At 43.6% G+C, this 27,456-nt stretch overlaps 1 protein-coding gene across 1 annotated transcript in view; it reads right to left on the bottom strand.

Annotated features, from left to right (window-relative positions):
- Nucleotides 1–24,253, bottom strand: part of LOC129706954 (dynein axonemal assembly factor 5) — a 109,133-nt gene extending 84,880 nt beyond the window's left edge. The window contains exons 1-4 of the mRNA XM_055651631.1: nucleotides 23,661–24,253; nucleotides 16,994–17,178; nucleotides 13,340–13,464; nucleotides 10,828–10,946 (exon numbers count right to left, since the gene is read on the bottom strand). Of these exons, the coding sequence (XP_055507606.1) occupies nucleotides 10,828–10,946; nucleotides 13,340–13,464; nucleotides 16,994–17,178; nucleotides 23,661–24,195 (964 nt within the window). The 5' untranslated portion in view covers nucleotides 24,196–24,253. The remainder of the gene's footprint in view (nucleotides 1–10,827; nucleotides 10,947–13,339; nucleotides 13,465–16,993; nucleotides 17,179–23,660) is intronic.
- Nucleotides 24,254–27,456: the final 3,203 nt, after the last annotated feature.

Below are 27,456 nucleotides of genomic sequence, written 5' to 3'. Positions count from 1 at the left end.
AATATTACCTGATTGAAGTGTATAAAATTATGAATTGCACCTTAACAGTGGGGGACTAGCATTCTGGCAGGCAGGTTTGCCACTGGGGTGTCAAATGGGATAGTCATGGACAGAGTTAAAGGGAACAAGAGTAAAGGGATAGTTAATGACCCCAGTAATAACGGGAAAGAAAGCTCACAAAGGGATAGGAGAGTATGGCCAAGTGTAATAGGGATCGATGTGAAAGGTGAGATGCGTAAGGAATTAAAAATATTGTATATGAATGCGCAAAGTATAAGAAGTAAAGTAGATGAGCTTGAGGCTCAGTTAGAGGTTAGTAGATATGACATTGTGGGGATTACTGAGACGTGGCTGCAGGAGTATTGGGCCTGGGAACTTAATCTTCAGGGTTATATGTCCTATAGAAAGGACACGCAGGTGGGCAGAGGAAGGGGTTGCTCTGCTGGTGAGGGATGGAATTCAGTCCCTTGCAAGGGAAGACATAGGGACTGACAAGGTAGAATCACTGTGGATTGAGTGAGGAATTGTAAAGACAAGAAGACACTAATTGGTGTTATCTACAGACCTCCAAATAGTAGCCTGGATGTAGGGTGTAAGTTGCAGCAGGAGTTAAAACTGGCATGTAACAAAGGTAATGCCACTGTGGTGATGGGGGATTTCAATATGCTGGTAGACTTGGAAAATTAGGTTGGTTCAGGACCCCAAGAAAGAGTTTGTAGAATGTCTCCGAGATGGATCCTTAGAGCAGCTTGTAATGGAGCCGACCAGAGAAAAGGCAATTCTGGATTTAGTGTTGTCTAATGAATCAGATTTGATAAGCGAACTCGAGGTAAAGGAACCGCTTGGAGGTAGTGATCATAATATGATTAGTTTTAATCTGCAATTTGAGAAGGAGAAGTTTAAATCGGAAGTGTCAGTGATGCAGTTGAACAAAGGGGACTATGAAGGCATGAGAGGGGAGCTGGCCAAGTAGACTGGAAAGGGATCCTAGCAGGGATGACAGTAGAACAGCAATGGCAGGAATTTCTGGGCATAATCCGGAATACTCAGGATAATTTCATTCCAAAAAGGAAGAAAGATTCTAAAGGAAGTAAGAGGCAACCGTGGCTGACAAGAGAAGTTAGGGATAGAATAAAACTAAAAGAAAAGGTGTATAGCACAGCAAAGAGTAGCCAGAAGTCAGAGGATTGGGAAACATTCATAGGACAACAGAAGGGAATACGAGCTGAAAAGATGTAGTACGAAGGGAAGCTGGCCAGGAATATAAAGAAGGACAGTAAAAGCTTCTTTAGATATGTTAAGGGGAAAGAGTAGCAAAGTCAAATGTGGGTCCCTTGAAGGCAGACACGGGTGAAATTATTATGGGTAACAAGGAAATGGCAGAAGAGTTGAACAGGTACTTCGGATCTGTCTTCACTAAGGAAGACACAAACAATCTCCCAGATGTACTGGAGGACAGAGGATCTAAGGGGATAGAGGAACTGAAAGAAATTTTCATTAGGCGAGAAATAGTATTGGGTAGGCTAATGGGACTGAAGGATGATAAATCCCCTGGGCCTGATGGTCTGCATCCCAGGGTCCTCAGGGAGGTGGCTCCAGAAATAATGGACGCATTGGTGATCATTTTCCAATGTTCAATAGATTCAGGATCAGTTCCTGTGGATTGGAGGATAGCTAATGTTATTCCACTTTTCAAGAAAGGTGCGAGAGAGAAAACGGGGAATTACAGACCAGTTAGTCTGACTTCGGTGGTGGGAAAGATGCTGGAGTAAATTATTAAAAAGGATATAATGGGGCATTTGGATAGCAGTAAAAGGATTAGTCCAAGTCAACATGGATTTATGAAAGGGAAATCATGCTCGACTAATCTTCTGGAATTTTTTGAGGATGTGACAAGTAAAATCAATCAATCAATCAGTTTTATTTGTCACATTGCACATAAAGTGCAAGTGAAATGAGTTTGCACTTGAAATGAAAATGGATGAAGGGGTGCCAGTGGTTGTAGTGTATTTAGACTTTCAGAAAGCCTTTGATAAGGTCCCGCATGGGAGACTGGTGACTAAAATTAAAGCACATGGTATTGGGGGTAGGGTGTTGACATGGATAGAAAATTGGTTGGCAGACAGGAAGCAAAGTGTAGGAGTGAACGGTCCTTTTCAGAATGGCAGGCAGTGGCGAGTGGAGTGCCGCAAGGCTCGGTGTTGGGGCTGCAATTGTTTACCATATATATTAATGATTTGGAAGAGGGAATTAGGAGCAACACTAGCAAGTTTGCGGATGAAACAAAGCTGGATGGCAGTGTGAACTGTGAAGAGGATGTTAGGAGGTTGCAGGGTGACCTGGACAGGTTGAGTGAGTGGGCAGATGCATGGCAGATGCAGTATAATATAAATAAATGTGAGGTTATCCACTTTGGTGGCAAAAACAAGGGGGCAGATTATTATCTCAATGGGGTTAGGTTAGGTAAGGGGGAGGTACAGCAAGACCTGGGTGTCCTTGTACACCGGTCACTGATGGTGTGCAGGTACAGCAGGCAGTGAAGAAAGCCAATGGAATGTTGGCCTTCATAACAAGAGGGTTTCAGTATAGGAGTAGAGAGGTTCTTCTGCAGTTGTATAGGGCTCTGGCAAGACCACATCTGGAGTATTGTGTACAGTTTGGTCTCCTAATTTGAGGAAGGACATCCTTGTGATTGAGGCAGTGCAGCGTAGGTTCACCAGATTGATCCCTGGGATGGCGGGACTGTCATATGAGGAAAGATTGACAAGACTAGGCTTGTATTCACTGGAGTTTAGAAGGATGAGGGGGGGGGGTTTATAGAAACATATAAAATTATAAAAAGGACTAGACAAGCTAGATGCAGGAAAAATGTTCCCAATGTTGGGCGAGTCCAGAACCAGGGGCCACAGTCTTAGAATAAAGGGGAAGCCATTTAAGACTGAGGTGAGAAAAAATATTTTCACCTAGCGAGTTGTGAATTTGTGGAATTCCCTGCCAGAGGGTAGTGGAGGCCAAGTCACTGGATGGATTTAAGAGAGAGTTAGATAGAGCTCTAGGGGCTAGTGGAATCAAGGGATATGGGGAGAAGGCAGGCACGGGTTATTGATTGGGGACGATCAGCCATGATCACAATGAATGGCGGTGCTGGCTCAAAGGGCCGAATGGCCTCCTCCTGCACCTATTTTCTATGTTTCTATGAATGGCATAGATAGGATAGATAGTCAGAACTTTTTTCTCAGGGTGGAAATGTTAAAAACTAGAGGGCCTTGATTTAAGTTGAGAGAGACAAAGTTTAAAGGAGATGCGCGGAGAAGTTTTTAAGTTTTCGCAGAGAGTGGTGAGTGCCTAGAATGTGCTGCTATGAGTGGTGATAGTCGTGTTTAAGAGGTTTTTAGATAGGCTCATGGATATGCATGGAATGAGGGGATATGGGTCATTTTCAGACAGAGAAGTTTGAGATTAATAAATCTGGCATCATGTTCGCTGCGGACATTGTGGGCTAAAGGGCCTGTCCCCGTTTAATATTTGATACTTCCTTTGGAGGCAATAGAGCAGAATCAGAGTTCTTTTCAGAACAACATTTCAGGCAAAAAACCTGACGGTTTAGGAGTTTTCAATAGCTATTATTTGTTAAGATGCATCAGAAAAATCATTCAGTACCCAGCTTGTCTAGTCACGTGTAGGATCTGCTCTGTTATCGAGGCACAAGGTACTGCAGTTGCCGGAATCTCGAGTAAATTACAAATTGGTGGAGGAAATCAGTGGGTCAGGTAGCATCGGTGGAGGAAATGGACATGCCACATTTTGGGTCAGATTCGAAGAAGGGTCCCAACCCAAAACCTTGCCTGCCCATTTCGTCCACAGATGCTGCATGCCCTGCTGAGCTCCTCCAGCACTTTGTGTTATGTTCTATTTTCTGTCAGTTGCCTCCTCTATCTTGGTATCAAAGCAATGTCTCATTGAGTACACAAATAAGCAAATAAGCTTTTTAAAAACTTACAACAACATGTCTGCCAGAGGTAGAAAGAAACATAACAAGAAGGAAACACGATAGGAAAATAAAATAAATGAAGAATATCAAAAATTAGCATTAGATTTCCAAACCATTCATCCAAAATGTTTAGAAGTTTCACTATCGGTAAAATTATTTAGGATGTTGACTAATGCAATATTGATGTGGACACAAGGAACACACATTCACATATCATCCTCTAATGTAAAATGGATATCAAACTCCTTTGATCACCATGGAACATTTTTATGAAGAGAATTATACAATGGGTTGAACATTTACAAATATTGGGCAAGATATTTTGGTTTAACAATCTGTTAAAAGATTAAAGGAGAAACTTCAGTGTGAATAACACTCCCTTTTATAGTTAATGGACCATAATCATAATCAGTAATAAAGATAAAATAATGATTACACAAAAAATAGTGGATTTTCATGTCAGGTTATTCAGTATTAATATTACTTATGCAAATAAGCTTTGCATTATTTTTTGTCAACATTCCCAAGCACATTTCTGTTGTGCATGAAAGATACTGTTATATTGTCAGAAAAAAGACACAAAGTGCTGGAGTAACTCAGCAGGTCCGGCAGCATCCCAGTAGAACATGGATAGGTTACATTTACGTCAACACCCTTATCAGACTGATTGAAGGAAAGGGTGGGTGGATGGGTGGGGGGGAAAGAAACCTGGAAGAGAGGTGGGGCAGGACAAAGTCTGGCACGTGATGTGGATAGGGGTGAGGGGGATTTTGACAGGCACGTGATTGGACATAGGCCAGAGATGAAAAGACAGTTGTGAAACAAAAAGGATTGAAGAGTTGTGAATTGTGATGCTAGAGGAAGGAATGTTGGTGGAAGGGGAGCGAGAAGAAAAAAAATGGATGCGAGTCCAGTTGGAGCACGGGGATGCTGCCTGATTAGCTGTTACTCCAGCACTTGTTTTTTTGTTTTTTTAAACTAATGTTTTCTCAGTTCATTGTGACTCGATTATTCTGGTATTGTACATCAATATGCTTTTGCATTCCAATCTTGCATCATTTTGAAGCTTGGAACTCATTGTTGCATTTCTTATTGTATTTGTCATTACCGTGTGTATAATGGTTAATCTGTGAGCTTCGTGTGAACATAAATTTCATTGCATCCTGGTGTATATGTAAATAAACTAATCTGATCAGGCAGTTGTAACTAGTTGTGAGGAAGGGCAGAGGAGGTGGTGGGAGAGATTGGTGCAGGAACTCTGGCAGTTCATAATGTTGGGAATGTCTTGATTGAGAGGACGTTTGCTCATGATCCAAAGTTGGAGGGCAAAATGAGTTGTGAGGAGTTGAAGAGAGAATGCTGACAGTCTAAGAGAATGAGTGAGGACAAATGGCAAACAAGGACAGAATAAGGACACCACACAGTGGCGCAGTGGGAGTGTTGCTGCCTTACAGCGCCAGGGACCCAGGTTTGATCCTGTCCTTGGGTGTTGTCTCTACCCAGAGTTTCCTCCGGGTGCTCAGGTTTCCTCCCACACCCCAAAGACATGCAGGATTATAGGTTAACTGGCCTCTGTATAATTGTCCCTCGTGTGTAGGATAGACCTGGTGCATGGGTAATGGTTGGTCAGTCTAGACTCGGTAAGCCAAAGGGCCTGTTTCCACGCTTTTATCACTAAAACTAAATCTTGCAGGTCAACTTTTCCAGTGTGTAAAAAAATTAAAAGCAAAACATACATCTAAATGGTGAGAGACTGAAAAATATTCACAAATGCTCTGGATGTTCTTGCATGCAAATCGCTTACAGTTAACCTGCAATTAGAAAGGAAAATGGTACGCTGGCTTTCACTGCAATTGGATTTGATCAGAAGAGTGACGATGTAGTGCTGTAATTATATAGAGCTCTTGTGAGACCACAGCTGGAAATTCATACACAGGCCTAGTCTCCCAAACCAAGCAAGCTTGTACTTATAATAGAGGGAGTGCAACAAATGTTTACCAGATTGGTTCTTGCAAAGAGAAGAGATTGTTTTGTGAGGCAAGTTTAAGAAGATAGGATCCATACTTTCTTCAGTTTTGACAAATAACGGGTGGACTCAATGAGATATATGAAATTCGGATGGGGCATAACATTGTACTTGCAGGTTGTGACTTTTCCCCTGACGAGGCAAATGATATCCTACAATGTTGAGACCTACAGCACCCTCCATGATGTTTGGGACAAAGACCCATCATTTATTTATTTGCCTCTGTACTCCACAATTTGAGATTTGTATATTCTACACTCTGTATCTTGCCGTTTGCTCTATTGTACTTGAGTTGGACTTGAATTTATTTATATGTCATATACAGTGCCCTCCATAATCTAGTCTTTCCTCCAGTCTTTATATCACCTTTGGAAACTTTTTTTGCTTAGAGACATCAGCCAAACATTAGGGTTACCAAAATCAACTGTTTGGAACATAATTAAGAAAAAAGAGAGCACTGGTGAGCTTACTAATCGCAAAGGGACTTGCAGGCCAAGGAAGACCTCCACAGCTGATGACAGAATAATTTTCTTTATATAATAAAGAAAAATACCCAAACACCCGTCTGACAGATCAGAAACACTCTACAAGAGTCAGGTGTGGATTTGTCAATGGCCACTGTCCGCAGAAGACTTCATGAACAGAAATACAGAGGCTACACTGCAAGATGCAAACCACTGGTTAGCCGCAAAAATAGGATGGCCGGGTTACAGTTTGCCTAGAAGTACTTAAAAGAGCAACCACAGTTCTGGAAAAAAGGTCTTGTGGACAGATGAGATGAAGATTAACTTATATCAGATTAACGTATATCCGAGTTGGATGATCAGCCATGATCTTATCGAAGGGCCGAATGGCCTACTCCTGCACCTATTTTCTATGTTTCTATGTTTAATGGAAAGAGCAAAGTATGGAGGAGAGAAGGACCTGCCCAAGATCAAGTCAAGTCAAATTTATTCGTCACATACACAAACGAGATGTGCAGTGAAATGAAAAGTGGCAATGCTCGCAGACTTTGTGCAAAAAGACAAACAACCAAACAAACTATAAACACAATTATGAACACACACATATTCTTTTACATATTGTAAGATCCAAAGCATACCACCTCATACGTGAAACAGGGTGGTGGTGGGTGTGTTAGGGCCTGGGCATGTATGGCTTCTGAAGGTACTGGCTCACTTATCTTCATTGAAGATACAACTGCTGATGGTAGTAGCATAATGAATTCTGAAGTGTATAGACACATCCTATCTGCTCAAGTTCAAACAAATGCCCCAAAACACATTGTCCAGCGGTTCATTCTACAGCAAGACAATGATCCCAAACATACTGCTAAAGCAACAAAAGAGTTTTTCAAAGCTAAAAAATGGTCAAATCTTGAGTGGCTGTCAATTACCCGATCTGCACCCAATTGAGCATGCCTTTTATATGCTGAAGAGAAAATTGAAGGGGACTAGCCCCCAAACCAAGTATAAGCTAAAGATGGCTGCAATCCTGGATGCGTTCTAAGAGACTGTGCCGAGCAACTGAAAGATGTCTTCACAGACATTTTTAACATCTCACTCAGCCAGGCAGTAGTGCCCAACTGTCTTAAGAGTGCCACCATCGTCCCTGTCCCGAAGAAACCAAACCCAGCCTGCCATAATGACTTTCGACCAGTGGCCCTAACACCCATTGTAATGAAGTGTTTTGAGCGACTAGTTATGCAGCACATCAAAAATAGTCTACCTGCCGACCTAGACCCACTGCAGTTCGCCTACAGAACCAACCGATCCACAGAGGACGCAGTCTCAACAACACTGAACCTCGTATTGTCACATCTCGATCGGAAAAATACCTATGCCAGGATCCTCTTCATAGACTTCAGCTCTGCTTTCAATACAATCATTCCACAGCAGCTGGTGGAGAAGTTGGAGCTATTGGGGGTTGATGCTGGCACATGCAACTGGGTCCTGAACTTTCTGTCGCAACGGCAGCAGGCAGTCAGGGTGGGCAGTAGGACATCAAAAACCATAGCCGTGAGCACTGGCTCACCCCAAGGCTGTGTCCTAAGCCCCCTTCTGTTTAGTCTGCTGACACATGACTGTACTGCCAGACTCAATAACAACTTCATCAACAAGTTCGCTGATGACACAACAGTGGTGGGTCTCATCAGTGACAATGATGAATCGGCGTACAGGATGGAGGTGGAGCTGCTCACAGGTTGGTGCAAATCCCACAACCTCATTCTTAACGTGGGAAAAACTAAGGAGATGGTGGTTGACTTCAGGAGGGCGGGGAAACAACACCATACACCTCTGCACATCGACGGAGCTGATGTGGAAAGGGTCAGCAGCATGAAGTTCTTAGGACTACATCTGTCTGATGACCTGACGTCCATGGCCAACACCACAGCTCTGGTCAAGAGAGCCCAGCAGCGACTTCACCCTCTCCGAAGACTACGTAAAGCAGGCCTCCCCACCACACACCTACAGACTTTTTATAGGGGGACTGTCGAGAGCACACTGACATACGGCATCACTTCCTGGTTCGGGAGCTGCAAGGAGTACGAACGGCACCAACTGGACAGGATAGTGAAGACCGCAAGCAGGATTATTGGTGCTCCACTCCCCTTCCTGCTGGACATATACAGGAAGAGATGTATTAACAGAGCCATCTCCATCATCAAAGACCCTTACCACCCATCGCATGACATTTTCTCCATCCTCCCATCTGGGAAGAGGTACAGGAGCATTAGCTGCAAAACCAGCAGGATGCTCCTCAGCTTCTTCCCACAGGCTATAAGACTGTTAAATGGACTTTGCCCCCTGCCAAGTATCGCGCACAAACCCCCACACTGCAGCAGAGCCACTGTTGTGCCGCTGCCGGTCGGAACGGCTGTTGAATGTTTAGTAGAGTGTTAAATTTGTTCATGACATGTATTTTTTATTTTTATTTCTATTTATTTTTTCATGTACACTGAATGGACACTGGTTGAGCAACGTTTTTTTGTTTCCTCTGGGTATGCAAATACCCAGGAAATGACAATAAAGATATACAATACAATACAATACAATACAATACAATACAGACCTGGCTGAGCATCACCAGAGAATACACCCAGCAACTGGTGATGTCCATGAATCACAGACTTCAAGCATGCAAAGGATATGCAACAAAATACTAAACACGACTACTTTCATTTACATACATTGCTATGTCCCAAACATTACGGTGCACTGAAATGGGGGGGGGGGGGGGGGGGGGGGGGAGCTATGTATAAACACTGCTGTAATTTCTACATGGTGAAACCAAACTGTATAAAAATTGCCTTTATTAAAATCTGACAATGTGCACTTTAACCACATGTGATTTTTTTTCTATCACAAATCTCAAATTGTGGAGTCCAGAGGCAAATAAATAAATGATGGGTCTTTGTCCCAAATCATGGAGGGCGCTCTAGGTCTCATTATTGAGGGCACTGTGTCTGATCTGTTTGTATAGGATGCAAATCAAAGATGTTTGCTGCACCTCGATACACATGAAAATAATAAATCTAGACTGAAACCTAAAGCAAGATAATCCTTTAGCTAGGGTACAGTCTGATTCGCCTTCACCCCAGCGCAGACAATGGCCTTTGTCTATGGAACTGATGCGCTACAATGCCGGGAACTATTTTCTGCACTCTGTATCTTCCCCTTTGCTCTACCTATTGAACTTGCGTTTAGCACGATTGTATATACGTATCGAATTATCTGATCTGATTGGATAGCATGCAAAAAAAAAAGCTTTTTACTGTACCTTGGTACACGTCACAATAATAAACCTAAACCTAGGGTGTCGAGAACCATAGGTCAGTTGTTGAGCAAGGGGTCAGACATTAAGAATGCAGTGGGAAGATCTTTCTTCATCCAAGGGGCAGTGAATCTTTGCAATTCTCTATCTATGAGGGCCAGGGCTTGTGGAGTGTCCTTCACTGAGTTTATTCAGTTTGGATATTAACTTAATCAAATGAATGAAAGCACAAAGGCAGCCACAATCTGCCTGAAAGGTGGAGAGGGCATGAGATAGGTTGCAGTTCTGGGTACCCCATTACAAGAAGAATGTGGAGAATTTGGATAGTTTGCAGACAAGGTTTACCAGAATGATGACACATGGAGCTGCAGGTGCTTATTATCCAAAAAGGACACAAAGTGCCAGAATAACACAGCGAGTCCAGGCACCTTCTCTGGAGAACATGTCTGATGACGAGGCCTGACCTGAAACATCACCTATCCACGTTCTCCGGAGATGCTGGCTGGCCCGTTTGAGTCACTCCAACACTATGAGGTTTTTTTTTTAACCATAATTTTGTCTCTCTGCCTTTCAGATTGAGAAGTTAGATGGACTTGATTTTTTTTTCTGGAATTTCAGAGGTTGAGGAGAGACTTAATAAAAGAATATTAAATTTATGAGAGGCAAAGATAGATAGTCAAAACCTTATTCCCAGGGTGGATATGTCAAAAACTAGAGGACAAAGCTTTACGGTGAAAGGGGAAACGTTTAAAGATGTGTGGGGCAAGTTATTTAACACAGAGAGTGATGAGTCCTTGGAACCATCATCGCTGCCAGAAGCGGTGATGGAGCCAAATACAATGGTGGCGTTTAAGAAGATTATGTTTAAACCTGTTCCTGTGCTGTACTGTTCTATGCTATTTTTTTTTAAACCCAACAGTTCAAGCCTTGGATTAGATATAAAAATGTTTAGCACTACTATATGCTAAATGATGCAAGGTGGTAATCTTTTATAACCAAGTGCTGGTGAGTTAAAAATATAAAATGATCTCCCTACCACCAACAGGGTAGTGAACAGAGAGTTCAGCCGACCAGTCAAGCTTATCCTTAAGATCCTCCTCATTCTCCTGTTGCCACTGGAGTCCAACTTTCCTCCAGTAATCAGAGGCCAGCTCCCTGCATTGCAAACACAAGAGGGTTAAATAAACTAAGATCAAAAACACAAGCATTTTATTTATTCATGTGTTGGTACCTTTATCTACAATTTAAAGTTTGTTTTCAACAAGGTGGCAGTACATGAAGCACAACTTAACTTTCACAGGTCAATTAGGGTTGAAAATTCCACTCCACCAAGGTCTGGCGACCAGTGTGTTTTGGGTCTAAGCCAATATGAAAATACCAAAATAAAAACCTCAGCAATGAATGGAAATATTGTGCAATATCGCAGCACTGCACTACCTATTCCCACCACTAGAAGCTGCTACCGTTCACATACGAAGTTCCTGTCAACTCTCTCATTCCTTCTCTTCCTCCCCCCCCCCTCCCCCTTCATTAAAATAAAATGCTTTAAAAAAGACCCCTCTTGAAAGAAAATGCGTCATTCATTATTTTACCCTCGGTCATCTCATTCTCTTAATTCTCAACTGTTCAAGACATGTGCTCCATTGAATAAATTGCATCTAAAACTATTTTTCGGGCACTTTGAGGTCTTGCTCCACTCAACTATTGTATGCTATTTATTGCTGGTCAAAGGTTAAATGATTTGTTAAAAATAATTTTGTTTTCATAATGCATTATTTTTTATTGTCATTGATTGCTTCACCCACATCAGCAAAATCTCCTTCTGAGTTCCTGCGCGTCAAACAATATACAATGAATAAAAATAAAATATGCTGGAAATTGCAGGCCAGGATACATTTTCTGTCTTTATTAGAGATTTCTAACATCAGCAGTAGTTTTGTTCCGATGACTCTTACCGATTTCTACAGATGCACCACTAAAACCATCCTTTCCCGATGCATTACAGCTTGGTTTGGCAACTGCTGTGCCCAAGACTGCAAGAAATTCCGTGGAGTTGTGAATGCAGCCCAGTCCATCAGACAAACCAGCCTCACACCCATTGAATCGGTCTTGACTTTACGTTGCATCGGGAAAGCAGCCAAGGACTATTCGCTCTTCTCCTTCTAGTGGAAGGTGCAAAGGCTGGAAAACCGGATTCAAGACCTGCTTCTTCCCCAGTTTTCAGACACTTCAACGATGTTCTCACATCCGATAGATGAATTACTGATCTCCCAATCTACCTCATTGCAGCCCTTGCACTTTTTTGTAACTTGCACTTTCTATGTTCCTCTAATACTATATTCTGCATTGTTTCTTTTTCTCTCTTGCACTACCTTGATGTACTTAGGCGCACAATGATTTGCCTGAATAGCACACAAAACAATGCTTTTACTGTATCTCACTACGTGACAATAATAAACAGCAATTTCATAGTTGAATAGAAAAAGTTTGTCCATGCTGAGAACTTGTGCTTTTCCTGTAGAAGTATTATTTTCTTAGATCTTCCTTGAAATATAATTATCATGTGCAATGTAATTTAACAATTGTTTCAATTAAAACTGGATGCAAGCACAATTGCAGAACCCTTTTCCTCAGGGTGGAAATGTCAAAGACTGGAAGGCATAGCTTTAAGGTGAGAGAGGCAAAGTCTAATGGAAATGTGGAGGGCAAATTTATTTACACCAAGAGTGATGGATCCGTGGAATGCGTTGCCAGGAGTGATAGCTGAGGCAGATACCACAGTGGCATTTATGAGGCTTTTGGAAAGGCACATGGACCAGCAGGGAATGGACGGATATGATCACATGGAGGCAGAAGTAATTAGTTTAACTTGGCATCATGTTCAGCATAGACATTGTGGGCTTAAGGGCCTGTGCTGTACTTTTTACTGTACTGTGTTATTTTGACCACAAATTAAAAACATTGCTTCTTCAACAATATATGCAAGTTGCACTAAATTGGTATAATTCACGTACAACATAGTGATTAGGGCTGAGTTTTCAGATTAAGGACTTGGCAATAGCTGGGTTCTGCAAGGTAGCCAAAATGGCAATGCAGTGTCTATGAAGATCAAATAACACTTCCAAATTTTTTCCAAACATTACAGAAAATACCGAGCACACACATTCAGGATTAGAAACATTATCGGAATATTACTGGATTGCAATCATGCTCCAAAATCTTGAAAGTACTTTTAATATGTCATAAAGCGCGTGTCAGGATTGTGGGTGATATATGGGGTTGACAGGAGGGGGAGAATGTTAGTCGTAATCTCCAAAGCAAAAATATAATTAAGAAAATATTTACTTGCAATTTTCCAATAATGTTGGGAAATCATATTCATGGAAAATCTTGCTGCTAACAGGTGTTTAATGATTACTTAACCCCTGTTGAGAAGCCATTGTATGCAAAAGCTGTTTATTCAGTAACTTACACTGCATAAACGTTTGTCTGTAAATTGCTGCTCAGAAAAAGGAGTATATGCTGGTTTTAAATAGTTCAGTTCTTACCTGATTTGAGCTATCTCATCGCTGCAACTGCTCAACAAAAGAGGGATAAGTTTGTGGAAGAAAGAGTAACGATCCCGGAGGTCCAATAGCCAGCTTCCCACCACTTCTGTAACAGCTTGCCGTACCTAGCTCAGTTCCAAAACACAACATTTTACACTGCAATTCAATGCATTAGCTAGCATTTCAGAACATATAATCCTAATTGCCTGTAACTTTGACACCTGGGATTCAATGGTACTTTATTGTCACGTACCTAGGCACATGAAATGCCTTTTTTTGCATAGTTCAATAAAAATATTTTTATACATAAGCACAGTCATAGTTAAGTACAAGAGTGTAGGATCTCATAACAAACTAAAGTCCTGCACACTTCCCGTATGTGCAACATCTAGAAGGCACTGATTTCTAACCTAGCAAGGCAGATTGATGAAGTCAAGATGTAAATGAAGGGAGATTCAGGCTAGAAGGGCTGAATGGCCGACTTGTATTCCTTTTATATTCAATCCCCAATAGAACAATCATGATTGAAAATTGATGAGCTAACTGTCACAAGAAAATCAAATATTAAACTCCCAAAGGTTGTTTCAGTTCCAACTTAGGATGTCTGTCCACAGTTGTGTGTCAAGCTCATACCAAGAGATTTCCTCCCCAACTGAACATACCAAACCACACAATCAAGATATCAGCAAAACGTTACAAAATTAAGAATGACTCCCTTCTATCACTCGTATACACCATGTCCGGAATGTTTCCGTGTGGATTGCAAAACTCATCGGTCTTGCAAAGCTGTCAAGAACCAAGAGTCAACAATTGTTCTTTTGCTCGGGAATGAGTAAAGTTACTTTCGGCCTTGAGTGATAATCATGGTGAAATAACACTATCAGCAGAATGCAGCGCAATAACTAAGGAAAGGTTATTTACTGCCTGACGTGAAAGTTCATAAGCTTCACATAGAACAGTACAGTGCAGGCACAGGGAACTGCTGATGCTGGAATCTTGAATCTCACAAAGTGCCGAAGTAATTTAGCGGGTGAGTCAGCATCTCTTGAGGTCATGAATAAGTGACATTTGGGGTTGGGACCTGAAGGAGGGACCCGACCCGAAACATCACCTATCCATGTCATCCAGAGATGCTGCTTGACCCACTGAGTTACTCCAGCTCTTTGTGTTCTAAGATAGAGCAGTACAGCACAGGCCCTTCAACCCACAATGTCCGTGCCATACATGATGCCAAGTTAAACTAATCTCCTCTGCCTGCATGTGATCCTTATCCTTCCATTCCCTGCATATCCAAGCTTCTTAAATGCCCCATCATGTCATACCAAAGGCAAGGAGTTAAACATCAGTCAAGAGAGTATCAAATTTATTGGTAAATGATATACAACCAGAACATAGTTTTCATTTTTTTAACAAATTGGCCGGAGGCTGTAAATTAATTAAATTTACAGAGGAACTTTTGATTCCAATGTTAGATGCAGATTTTTTAATGAAATGCATAAAGGCAAATATGTTATCTTAGAATAGGAAATAAGCTGCATTTATATGCTCTGGTCCAATTATCACTTCTCTCAAACACAACTTCACCTTAAATGTACATATTCTTGACTCCCGCATCAAATAGCACAGGAATTTGACATAAATGCAAGGACACTAATTCCACATATTATAATAATTGACCTACATTTTGAATCTTGCCTATTCTATTACAGACACGAAAGCAATCAACTTTCCCTTTAGCCAACAAAGTAATGGCGGTCACGGTGGCACAGCGGTAGAGTTGCTGCCTTAAGGGCCTGTCCCACTTGGCTGTCTATCGTGCGCCATTTACGCGACTTGCTAGCATGTGGGTAGCGTGTGGGTAGCGGGGGACGGGCACATGGAGTAGTGTAGAGGAGTGTAGAGTGGCGTGGAGGAGTGTGGACTTCGTCCTGAACCAAATCTTTGCGAGCCACTGGCCTGTCGCGTAACTGACGGCCAAAGTGGGACAGGCCCAAGACCCTGGTGCAACGTCTCACCTCCAACAGCAGCAGAAGCAGGCAAGCGATCGTCGAACTCGGCCTGGGGCTCATGGCCATTACGGATCTGGATCCGCCCCCACTCCTACACCCAGAGCAGGGCCAAGACGATTGGAGATAGACACAAAATGCAGGAGAAACTCAGCGGGACCGGCAGCATCTCTGGAGAGAAGCAATGGGTGACGTTTCGGGTCAAGACCCTTCTTTCAGACTGAAGAAGAATCTCGACCCGAAACATCATCCATTCCTTCTCTCCAGAGATGCTGCCGGTCCCGCTGAGTTACTCCTGCATCTTGTGTCGATCTTCAAATGACGTCACACGTTCCAGACGGCTGTGCGGACGCATGATGATGCGCATAACTCTCGCGGGACCGTCGCGCGTCAGTCACTAGCGGCCTGTCGCATAAGTGACAGCCCAAGTGGGACAGGCCTTTTACAGCAAAATGCAGCGCCAGAGGCCCGGGTTCGATCCCGACTATGGGTGCTGTCTGTATGGAGTTTGTACGGTGTCCCCGTGATCTGCGTGGGTTTTCTCCGAGATCTTCGGTTTCCTCCCACACTCCAAAGACATACAAGCTTGTAGGTTAATTGGCTTGATTAATTGTCTTGATAAAAATGTAAAATTGTCCAAGTTGACGATATGCACAGTACTGCCCTGCTGACTACAAAATTCAGAAGGTTCAGAAGATCTTTAACCTCTATTGGATGGAGACATTTGTTTTAGAGACACAAGAAATTGCAGGTGCTGGAGAACATATTTTACCTTGTATCCTTCGCCAAAATTAGAGAACATGATCCAAAATATAATTAAATAGATAAGATCCTGAAAATACAATCTTGAGAATTTAATGATATTTCAAGAATGCATCAACCAATTTGCAAGGAGATAGAAGGAAGCGCAGAAGAGGGTTTATACAAAAAAAAGACACAGGAAAAAAGCCTGGAACACACTGCTGAGTTGGTGGTGGAAGCAGATACAATAGTGGTGATTAAGTGGTTTTAGAAAGGCACATAGAAGGGAATAGAAGGATAGGGATCATGTGCAGGTAGTTAAGATTACTTTATCTTGGCATCATGATTTGCACATACATTGTGGGACTAAGGACTAGGTCCTGTGCCAGACCGTTCTGTGTTCTATCTTCTCAAAGTCTATCAAATCCATTTGAAGTATACGCATGCCAACATCAGTGTCCTCTCCCAGCCCACCATCGGAGTCTTCAAGCCCTGATTACAGGAATGATGTGCTGCCGTTCGAGTGGGTCCAGAGGAGATTAATGAGAATGATCTTGAGGATGATTGGGTACAGCCTCAGAATAAAAGGACATAACTTTAGAATGGAGGTGAGGATGAATTACTTTCGCCAACGAGTGGTGAATCTGTGGAATTCATTGCAACAGATGCAGTCGAGGCCAGGTCATTGGGTATTTTTAAAGCGGAGAATGACAGGTTCTTGATTAGTGAAATTGTCAAAGGCTATGGGGAGAGAGCAGGGAATGGGTTTGAGAGTGGAAAAATAGATCAGCCATGATCGAATGGCGGAGAAGACTCGATGGGCCGAATAGCCTAATTATGCTCCTATGTCATGATCGATAATCTCTTGTTATGTAAACTGAACAATGATAAACATTTTTTTCCTCACCAGTGGTGCATCATCAAAGAGACGCTGTGCCAAATGAGAGAGAACATCATCAACAGACTTTCCGTTGCCATACTGAATGACTGTCCCTGTTGCCCGCACGACTGCCACCCGGACCTTCGAATGCTGGTGGGAGATGGTCTGCATCAAAGGCTTTATCAGAGATTCAGACTGCATGTGAAAAGTTTCTAAAACAAAAAAAATAAAGCAATTAATATCTATGATTTCCTGGTAAAATACAAGAAATTTCCTTTCCTCGCGATCAGAAATTAGTTTTTAGTTTTGCATTCATTCCTTGTCTTTGCTTTTATTGACTTTTATGGTGACTTACAAAAGTCTCTTGAAAACACCACAGCTTTTTTGGGGTGAAATTACACAAACATTTCCTATTCTGTTTGGGAATAGCCCCCCATCTCCTCTCTCTTTCTTCCAATCCCCAGTGCACACCCATTTCTCCTACCATATCCTACCATCCTTTCCTCTCCTTTGTACACTCATCTGCCATCACAAGTCCCTCATTTCCTTTTAACCCCTCTCTTTCCACTCCCTGCTGCCCTCTTCCACCAATTTCCCACCCTCTGGTTTATATTTCACTCCTCTCCTCTGCTTATCTGACATCCATTTATCTCCTATTCACCACACTAACTTCACCCATCTGCCAAACAACCCCCCCCCCCCCCAAGCACCTGTATCCACGATCACTTGCAATGTTTTGTCCCGCCCCCACCTCTTTTTTCCAGCTTTCTCCCTCCCCCCCACAATCAATCTGAAGAAGGGTCCCGACTAGAAACATTGCTTGTCCAGTCCCTCCGTAGATGCCGCTTGAATCATGAAATTCCTTCAGCAGTTAGTGTTTTGCTCACAATTCCAGCATCTGCAGTTACTTGTGCCTCCAGTCAGTCTTCTGATGGACCAATTTCTTGTAAAATTTTGAAATGTCCATGTTGTTCATAGCCTCTTATACTTACTACAATGCTGAAAAGAAAGTGATGAATGTCTTATTTCAAGGCTTGGTCAGCACCATCAATTCTTTCACAGTGGAGTAACTCTGGGAATTGGGGAAATCGGACAATTGCAATGGGAATCCGTGAACAAGATTCCAACATCTACGGTTCCTTGTGTCTCTGTCAGTAACAAATGGGCTCAATTTTCTTGAATGACTTGCTGAGTTTTACAAGCAACTATTTTGGTGGCACAGCCCCAATGATCTCAGCAGCAGCAGCTTACAAATCACGACGGCAGTGTGTGGAATTAAACAGGCTCATTCATCCAGAAGCAAACATGGGTGGAGTCAAGACGGAAACCTTTTACGACTTATGGCTGATTAACAAGGAGAAACCATTACAAATCCTTAACTGAGCATCCATTTCATCACTAACTTCCATCCGGCACTCAAATCCACCTGGACCATCTCCCTACCGTTTCTAGACCTCACTATCTACATCGCAGGTAACAGACTACTGACCCACATCTACTACAAATCCACTGACTCCCATGGCTATCTGGGCTACACTTCTTCCCACCCTGCTTCCTACAAGAACTCTATCCCCTACTCTCAATTCCTCCGTCTATGCCGCATCTGCATCCAGGATGAGGTATTCCAAACCAGGGCATCGGAGATGTCCTCATTCTTTAGGGAACAGGAGTTCCCCTCTTCGACTATAGATGAGGCTCTCACCAGGGTCTCCTCTATATCCCGTAGCTCCGCTCTCACTCCCCATCCCCCCACTCGTAACAAGGACAGAGTCCCCCTTGTCCTCACCTTCCACCCTACCAGCCATCACATACAACAGATAATCCTCCAACATTTTCGCCACCTCCAACGGGATCCCACCACTGGCCACATCTATTCATCTCCTCTCCTTTCGGCTTTCCACAGAGACCGCTCCCTCCCCTTCAATTTGTCCCTTCCCACCCAAACCACCCCCTCCCCTGGTACTTTCCCTTGCAACCGCAGAAAATGCTACACTTGTTCTTTCTTCAACAAATTATCAAACCATGTTGATTAAGATCACTGACGGGCAACAGTATCACAAATATCAAACATCTCAGCTCACTTGTAGAAACAAAGAACTACAGATGCCGGATTACAAGTGCTGGAGTAACTCAGCAGGTCAAGCAGCATCTCTGGAGAATATGGATGATGACATTTCGGGTTGGGATCGATCTTCAGACTGATTGGGGGTGGATGGAGGGGGGGGGTGAAGAAAACTGGAAGAGAGCAGCAGCAGACACAGCATGGCAGGTAATGTTTAAGAAAGAACTGCAGATGCTGTAAAAATCAAAGGTAGACAAAAATGCTGGAGAAACTCAGCGGGTGAGGCAGCATCTATGGAGCGAAGGAATAGGTGACGTTTCGGGTCGAGACCCTTCTTCAGACTGATGTGAGGAGGGGGGGCAGGAAAAAGAAAGGAAGAGGCGGAAACAGGGGGCTGTGGGAGAGCTGGGAAGGGGAGGGGAAGGAGGGAGAAAGTAAGGACTACCTGAAATTGGAGAAGTCAATGTTCATACCACTGGGGTGTAAACTATCCAAGCAAAATATGGGGTGCTGCTCCTCCAATTTGCGGTGGGACTCACTCTGGCCATGGAGGAGGGCCAGGACAGAAAGGTCAGATATGGAATGGGTGGGGGAGTTGAAGTGCTGAGCCACCAGGAGATCGGGTTCGTTAATGCAAACTGTGCGGGGTTATTGGACGAAACGATCGCCAAGCTTGCGCTTGGTCTCACCGATGTAGAGTATGGCAGGTAATAGTTGAACAAAGGCGAGAGGGGGATTTTGCTTACATGTCATGCCAGAGAACTATTTTATTGCACAAGGTGTTCCCAAACCACTTAGTTTAATGTGAATAACCTCAAACTTGTATACTGTGCAAAACTGCTACTCATTCAAATGCAAATAATTTAAAGATTTTCAATATTTGTTGTCAGAAATATCATGTTCACGTAACAGAATACTTTTCATCTGCTGTGTCATTAGAAGAATCAGGGATCAGCCAGATTAATTTCAAGTATATGCTACTTTTTGCTGGTTCAGATCCACAAGTTGTAACCTCAAATCAATAGTATGGCTATTAGATGAAAAAGATACGGATTCCAAAAGCCATATTAATGATTTGAGGTTATAACTTGTGGATCTGAACCAGCAAAAAGTAGCATATACTTGAAATGAGTGAGGTTTCATTGGGTATTTTTAAATCAGAGATTGACAAGTTCTTGATTAGTAAGGATGTCAAAGGTTTACAGGGAGAAGGCAGGAGAATGGGGTTGAGAGGGAAAAATAAATTAGCCATGATCGAATGGCAGAGCAGACTCGATGGACCGAATGGCCTAATTTTGCTCCAATGTCTTAAAATCTATTCATGCACTGCCTTGGTGAAGTATCCTATTCTTACACTGCTATCAGTGCACTTTTGTACTTATTTACGATTGTGCTTATGTATAGTATGATTTTACTGAATTGTATGTACATGTGACAGTAGAGTATCATTGAAGTATTGATTAATGAAGAAAGAAATAGTAAGTCATTTAAAGAGGCAATGCAATAAAACCAAGTCAAAGTGGTTTTATAAAAGGAAAATCGTATCTGATGGATTTGCAGGGAGTGCTTTGAGGATGTAAAATGCAGAATCGATAAATGTAAATATGTGGATCTATGTATTTCGATTTCCTGAAGGCACGGATGAAAGAGTGGTTAATTGCAACGAAGCATTGGAACAAATGAGTCGTTTTCATGCTGGGAAATATACAGTAAGTGCCCCAAGATCAGCATTCAGTACTTATCATCCCCATCAAATTTATCATCAGCCTCAGAGTACTGGATCTCTTCTCATCCCTCTGTAATTGGATCCTCGGCTTCCTCATCAGCAGACTATAATGACATTTGTTGAGAAATAATGATTGTACAGGACACAGGGGGAAATGTTTCTTTGAGCTTCCCGATGCAGACAAGTCTCATCCCAAAGACTGAATCTATAAAAGAGTGTCACTCCTTCAATCAGTGTCATCATTGTGGAAAGGTTGCCAAAACCGATATTCCCCACCTGCCCATTATCACATGTTTGCAGCTAAAGAGTCGTTTTTAAGCTATGCATTTCCCTTCTCTAAGAACATTCTAAACATTCACAACTATTTTGAAGCAGGGTCCCTGGCAAAATGTGGAAATTTAACAGCCAGTTTATTGATTAAATTGAAAGACACAGCATGGACACAGGCCTTTCGACCAACCGGGACCACGTCAACTCTGGTTCCATGTTATCTCACTGGTGCACCCACTCCCAAAACACAAGAGTCAATTTACATAGGCCAATTAACCCACAATCCCGCACGTATTTGGGATGTGGGAGGAAACAGCAGCTGGAGGAAATTCATGATGCCACAACTCTACCAGCTGGGCCACCATCATGTCTAACATGTTAGATGCATAAAAGGACACAAAGTGCTGGAGTAACTCAGCAGGTCAGGCAGCATCTCTGGAGAACATGGATAGATTGTTACCTTTTAAGTACACCTTTTCACAACACTTTTGAAACAAGGTTCCTGGCAAAATGTGAAAATGGAGTAGCCAGTTTATTGATTAAAGCCTCACCTATCTATTTCCATAGATGCTGCCCTGACCTGCTGAGTGCCGTTTTGTGTAGCATCTGCAGCTCCTTGTTTCTAAGTTAGGTGCATAACAAGTTCCTGTATGATAATATATTCAGGTCAATTGTATTTTAATCTCACATGTACCCAGATGCAGTGAATTTTTTTCTTTGCATACAATTCAGTAAAATCTTACTATACATAAACACAATCATACATAGTATAAGAGTCCAATGATTGTAGTAACGTTTGTGGTCTGAAGAAGGGTTCCAACCCAAAACATCACCTTTCCTTTTTCTACAGACCCGCTAACTTACTCTAGCATTTTGTGTCTATCTGTGATATAAGAATAGTAGATTAACTGAGGCAATATACACAGTCAAGGTTTAGGTTTATTAGTGTCACATACGATACAATATGATAGAACTTTATTTATCCCCGGAGGGATAATTCATAAAAAGTCATAAAAACACAAGAAACATGAAATTAAAGTGACGAGGGAGGGCGGGGGGAGTTAGTCTCAGTCTGCCCTATGGCAGAAGGCAGAAGCGTTGCAAAGTTTGATAGCCACAGGGAGGAAGGATCTCCTCTAGCGTTCTGTCCTGCAACTTCGTGGAACCAGTCTTTTGCTGAAGGTACTCCTCAGGTTGACCAGCGTGTCATGGAAGGGGTGAGCTGTATTGTCCAGGATGCTCTGCAGTTTGAAGAGCATCCTCCCCCAAGACCACCTCCCATGAACCCAACTACACCCCCACGACAGAGCCAGCCTTCCTGATGAGTTTGTTGATCCTACTGGCGTCTGCAGCCATCGCCCTGCTGCCCCAGCAAAAATGATGGCACAGGTTACCACCGTTTGTAGAACATCTGCAGCATCTTACTGCAGACGTTGTAAAAAGTGCAGCTGGCTCTGTACCTTCTTGTACAGGGCCTCAGCGTTCCTGGACCAGTAAAGTTTACTGTCCAGGTACACTCCAAGGTATTTGTACTCACTCCCTGGGAAACTACACATCCACACTATTGATGGAGGCAGGGGTATTCCTCTCCTCCTAAAGTCAATCACCAACTCCTTAGTCTTGTCGGTGTTGAACTGCAGGTGATTAAGCCCACACCCTCAACAAAGTCATTGACTATACCAAACAGTCTTTCTTTGCAAGCATCAAATCTGATCAGAATACATTGTACATAAATACAATTTGTCACACTCAAGTAAAACACGTGGAGCAAAGGAGAAGAAACACAGTGCAGGTTATAGTTCTCAGCGTTGCCGCACATCAGATTCACAAAGTCCGATGTCCGCTATGGGGTAGAGGTGAAGAAGCTGCTCCTGCGTCTCAGGCGCGCGTTTTCAAGCTTCTGTACCTTCTGCTCGACGAGGGGATGATTGGTGTGGGACAAGTCTTTGATTATGTTGGCGGCTTCTCTGAAGCAGTGTAGATTGAGTCAATGGTGAGGTGGGGGGGGTACGAAATCTGGTCTCTGATGGACGTTTCCTACGCAATCTGTTTTTTGGCGATGAGGGATAATCATAAACCTGGAGCGTGGACAAAATGGTGCCAAAGCTTGGCGCCTCGTGCATGCGGTCTCAGTGGACTATTTCTGTACACTTTGTTAATCGGAGACTGTGATTAGGTATGGCTATACTTTACTAAACCGTTTGGGGGGAAAAAATGTCACTGTGTATTTGTACATTTGACAATAAAGCGCCATTGACCATTGATTTAAGTACCCAGACATGCACTTGCATCAGCAAGACCTACTAGTGCTGCTAAATGGAATCACTGATGATTGTCTAGGAGTGGTTTTGATTTAATGCCATAGACAGCATGGTGGCGTCTGAGGAGCGGTGGCCGAGGTTAGCCAGGCTAAGTCAATGGATATTTTTTAGGTGAAGATTCATAGATTCTTGATTAGTAAGGGTGTCAGGGCTTATGAGGAGTAGGCAAGAGAATAGGGTTGAGAGGGAAAGATAGATCAGCCATGGAATGGTGGCGGAGACTTGACGGGTCCAATGGTCTAATTCCGTTCCTATAAGTTATGAACATAATGTTTGTGGTAGGACCTCTCGAGTCCTGTGATGGAGCACACTTACCAGGGGTCAATTTTGCATACTTGGCAGCACACTCGCAGCTCTTCTTCTTCACGTCGGGGAAGGGGTCGACGATGGTCCTCTGGAGAATCTTGACCATGTCGTCCAGGTAAGAGGCCAGCTTGGCGCCGCAGAGGTCGACCACCATCAGCAGCAGCTCGATCAGGGCCAGGCGCAGCTCCTCGGCCGGCTCGGTGATGTGGGGCTGGCCGAGGCGCTGCACGGCAGCGGGAATGAGGTGAGGCAGCGCGGTGTGGGGCCGCGGGGCGTCGCGCAGCAGCTCGGCCAGGATGCAGATGGCGAGCTCTCGGCAGCGCTCGGCCGGGTCGCCGCAGGCCCCGAGCAGAGGCCTGAGCAGCGCCGACATCACGCCTTGCCTCACGCCGCTCGACAGCCGCCTCTCCACCGCCTCCGCACGGATGCACTCGAGCGCCCGGCGCCTGGAGCTCTTGTTCTCGCTGCCCAGGCAGTTGAGGTGGCGGCCAAGCGCCTGGCAAACCTCGACAACCGCCGCCTGCTCAGCCTCGACCTCCGCCATGTTCCCGTTGCCCGTGGCAACCGCGCCGCGTCTTCAACTAAACAACTTTATTGCCACCAGAAACGGCTGATCTTTGCCTGGAACCTTTCACTACAACACAAGAATCAAGAGTGTTTAACTGTCATCTGTACATGGATAGGAAAGGTTTAGAGGGATACGAGCAGAAGGCTAGTGTGTGATCGTATGGAGAGAGGTGTATACAATCATGAGGGGAATAGATAGGTGAATAGCCTGATGGTTGTTGGAAGCTGTTCCTAAATTGAATTGAATAGATTTTATTAGCTAAGTATGTGTATATATATACAAGGAATTTGCCTTGGTGCTTTGCTCGCAAGTAACAACATGATATACAGTAAACAATTAAGAATAAAACATTATAATTTAAACATGTGAAGAATGAAATAAAATACCAGAGCAAAAGGAGGCTACAGACTTTTGGTTGTTGAGCAGAGCTACTGCTCATGGAAAAAAAGTTGTTTTTATGTCTGGCTGTGGTGGCTTTGACAGTCTGGTGTCGCCTTCCAGTGGGAAGTGCTTCAAAGAGTTTGTGGCCAGGGTGAGAGGGGTCCGAGATGATCTTACCCACTTGCTTCCTGGCCCTTGGAGTGGACAGTTCGTCGATGGAGGGAAGGTTGCAGCCAACAACCTTGTCGGCTGATCAAACGATGCGCTGCAGCCTCCGGATGTCATGCTTGCTGGCTGAGCTAAACCAGACCATGATGGAGAAGGTGAGGACAGACTCTATGATGGCAGTGTAAAACTGGACCATCATTGCCTGTGGCAGATTGTGTTTTTTCAGCTGCCGCAGGACGTACATCTTCTGTTGGGCCTTTTGACTGTGGAGTCGATGGTTGTCCCCCATTTAAGGTGCCTGGAGATGATGGTTCCAAGGAACTTAAATGACTCCACAGGCGTGACTGTGGTGTTGTTGATGGTGAGTGGGGGGAGGTGAGGGGGAGCTCTCCTAAAGTCTACAATTAATTCCACTGTCGTAAGTGGAATTTAGCTCTCCTAAAGTCTACAATTAATTCCACTTTTCACACAGAGAATGGTGAATCTCTGGAATTCTCTGCCACAGAAGGTAGTTGAGGCCAGTTCATTGGCTATATTTAAGAGGGAGTTAGATGTGGCCCTTGTGGCTAAAGGGATCAGGGGGTATGGAGAGAAGGCAGGTACAGGATGCTGAGTTGGATGATCAGCCATGATCATATTGAATGGCGTTGCAGGCTCGAAGGGCCGAATGGTTTGTTGCAATGGCACCAGGATGCCAAAGAAGACACTGTGCTGGAGTAACTCATCTGGTCAGGCAGTATCTCGGAAGAACATGGGTAGGCGACATTTGGGGTTGGGACCCTATTTCAGACACTTCGTCAAGCTGTTCCTAAATCTGGAGGTCACTATTTTCAGACTCCTATACCTTCTGAAATGAGAGTGTGGCCAGGGTGGTGTGGGTCCTTGATGATGCAGGCTACCTTTTTGAGGTAGTGCCTGTCGTAGATCCCTTTGATTGTGGGAAGGTCTGTACCTATAATGGACCGGGCAGTGTCCGCCACTTATTGTAATTTCCTACATTCCGGAGGGTTCAAGTAGCCAAACGGTTTTTATACGACCAGTCAAAGTACCAAGTGCTCAGCAGTTTGAACAGCATCTGTGGACACTTTTGAGGTTGTCCATGTTTTGAGAAAATGGCACCTAGTATGTATGAAGTGGATGCAGAAGTGGGATAACATAGGACAGTTGGTTGGCATGAGCCCGTTGGGCTGAAGGGCTTGTTTCAATTCTGCACCACTAAACTAAACTAAGGGAAGATAGGCACAAAGTGATGAAGTAACTCAGTGGGTCAGGCAGCATCTCTAGAGAAAATTAATAGGTGATGTTTCGGGTTGGGATCCTACTTCAGACTAAGGGGACTTAGAGAAGCTATGCTACCCAACCTACCCACTCCCCAGGTACTTTCCCCTTGCAACTGCAGGAAATGTAACACCTGTCCCAACACCTCTTCCCTCACCACCATCCAGGGATCCCAGCAGTCATTTCAGGTAAGACAGAGGTTCACATGCACCTCTTCTGACCTTGTCTACTGTGTTCAGCGCTCCTGATGTGACTACTTTACATCATCAATTTTGGTGGTCTTATTTTGGGGGGAATTAATTTAATCTGAGACAGTTTGGAGAAGGTGCTCTAGGCTGTACCCTGTGGTGAAGGGATTGACATATGACAAAAGGGCCAACAGGTTAAACTTCTACTGTACCCATTGAAGCTTAGAGGAATGAAAGGTGATCTTATTGAAATGTACATGATTTTGAGGGGCCTGACAAAGCCAATGCTGTTGTTTGATCTCATGGGAGAAGGTAGACTTTTAGGGTGTGGAGGGAGGAGGTAATAGATTTAAAATGAGGAATCATCCATTCAACGGCAAGTATGGAGATACATTTCCTGTCTCTAAGCATAACAATTCTTTGGAATTCCCCATGGACGGTTTTGAAGGCTGGATCATTGAATATTTCAACGCTGGTTTAGACAGGTTTCTGGTCCATAGGGGAGTTGAGATGGGAAAACAGGCAGGAAGGTGAGACTTTTGCCAAAATCAGATCAGTCATTGAGCCATAGTCAAGCACCTGGAGCATAATGGCCAACTCGTGCCACTATTTCTTATTATCTTGTTATAATTCAGATAGGTTGCACTTTGGTGTAAATGCCCAGATTCTATATATGAGCCCCCTCATTCTGGATTTATTCTGAATTAAAGAAACTATCCCATTTATCCAGCATGTTCAAACTTGTTGAATGGTACACCCTCTCTATTTTAGCGACATCCCTTTAAAGCTGACAGTATGCATAATTTACATACTGCCATTTTATCTTGATGTTCTACCCAATGATACAAGTGTTTCGCTCACATCTTCAAATATTTGTGACCCTTATAATTTAACAATGACTAGACTAAGTGGGACCCGTTGGGTCCCATGTTCACACGGGAGGGCTGGCCCCCCAACGCAATATTCCACCTCTCCACCAATTGCAATATTGGTGGCCAGTTTGGGAGGAAGCTTTCTGGAGCGCTAGTATGGGGATTGTGGAATGAAGGGATTGGGTTCCAGAGGGCTAGTATGAACATTGTGGATTCTTGGGGTGACAGCTCAGTCACTCAAGCCTGATGTGCTGGCAGCTCATTCACGGCTGGTGGGCTAGCAGTTGACTTATGGCTATTCCTTGAAATTTCATTTCAAGCAGAGTGCAAGGCCACCAAATTCAAATGCA

Source organism: Leucoraja erinacea, chromosome 20 (assembly GCF_028641065.1).
Source record: "Leucoraja erinacea ecotype New England chromosome 20, Leri_hhj_1, whole genome shotgun sequence".
Taxonomy (NCBI): domain Eukaryota; kingdom Metazoa; phylum Chordata; class Chondrichthyes; order Rajiformes; family Rajidae; genus Leucoraja; species Leucoraja erinaceus.
Note: the sequence above shows the minus strand (reverse complement) of the source record. Positions and strands in the feature narration are given on the sequence as shown.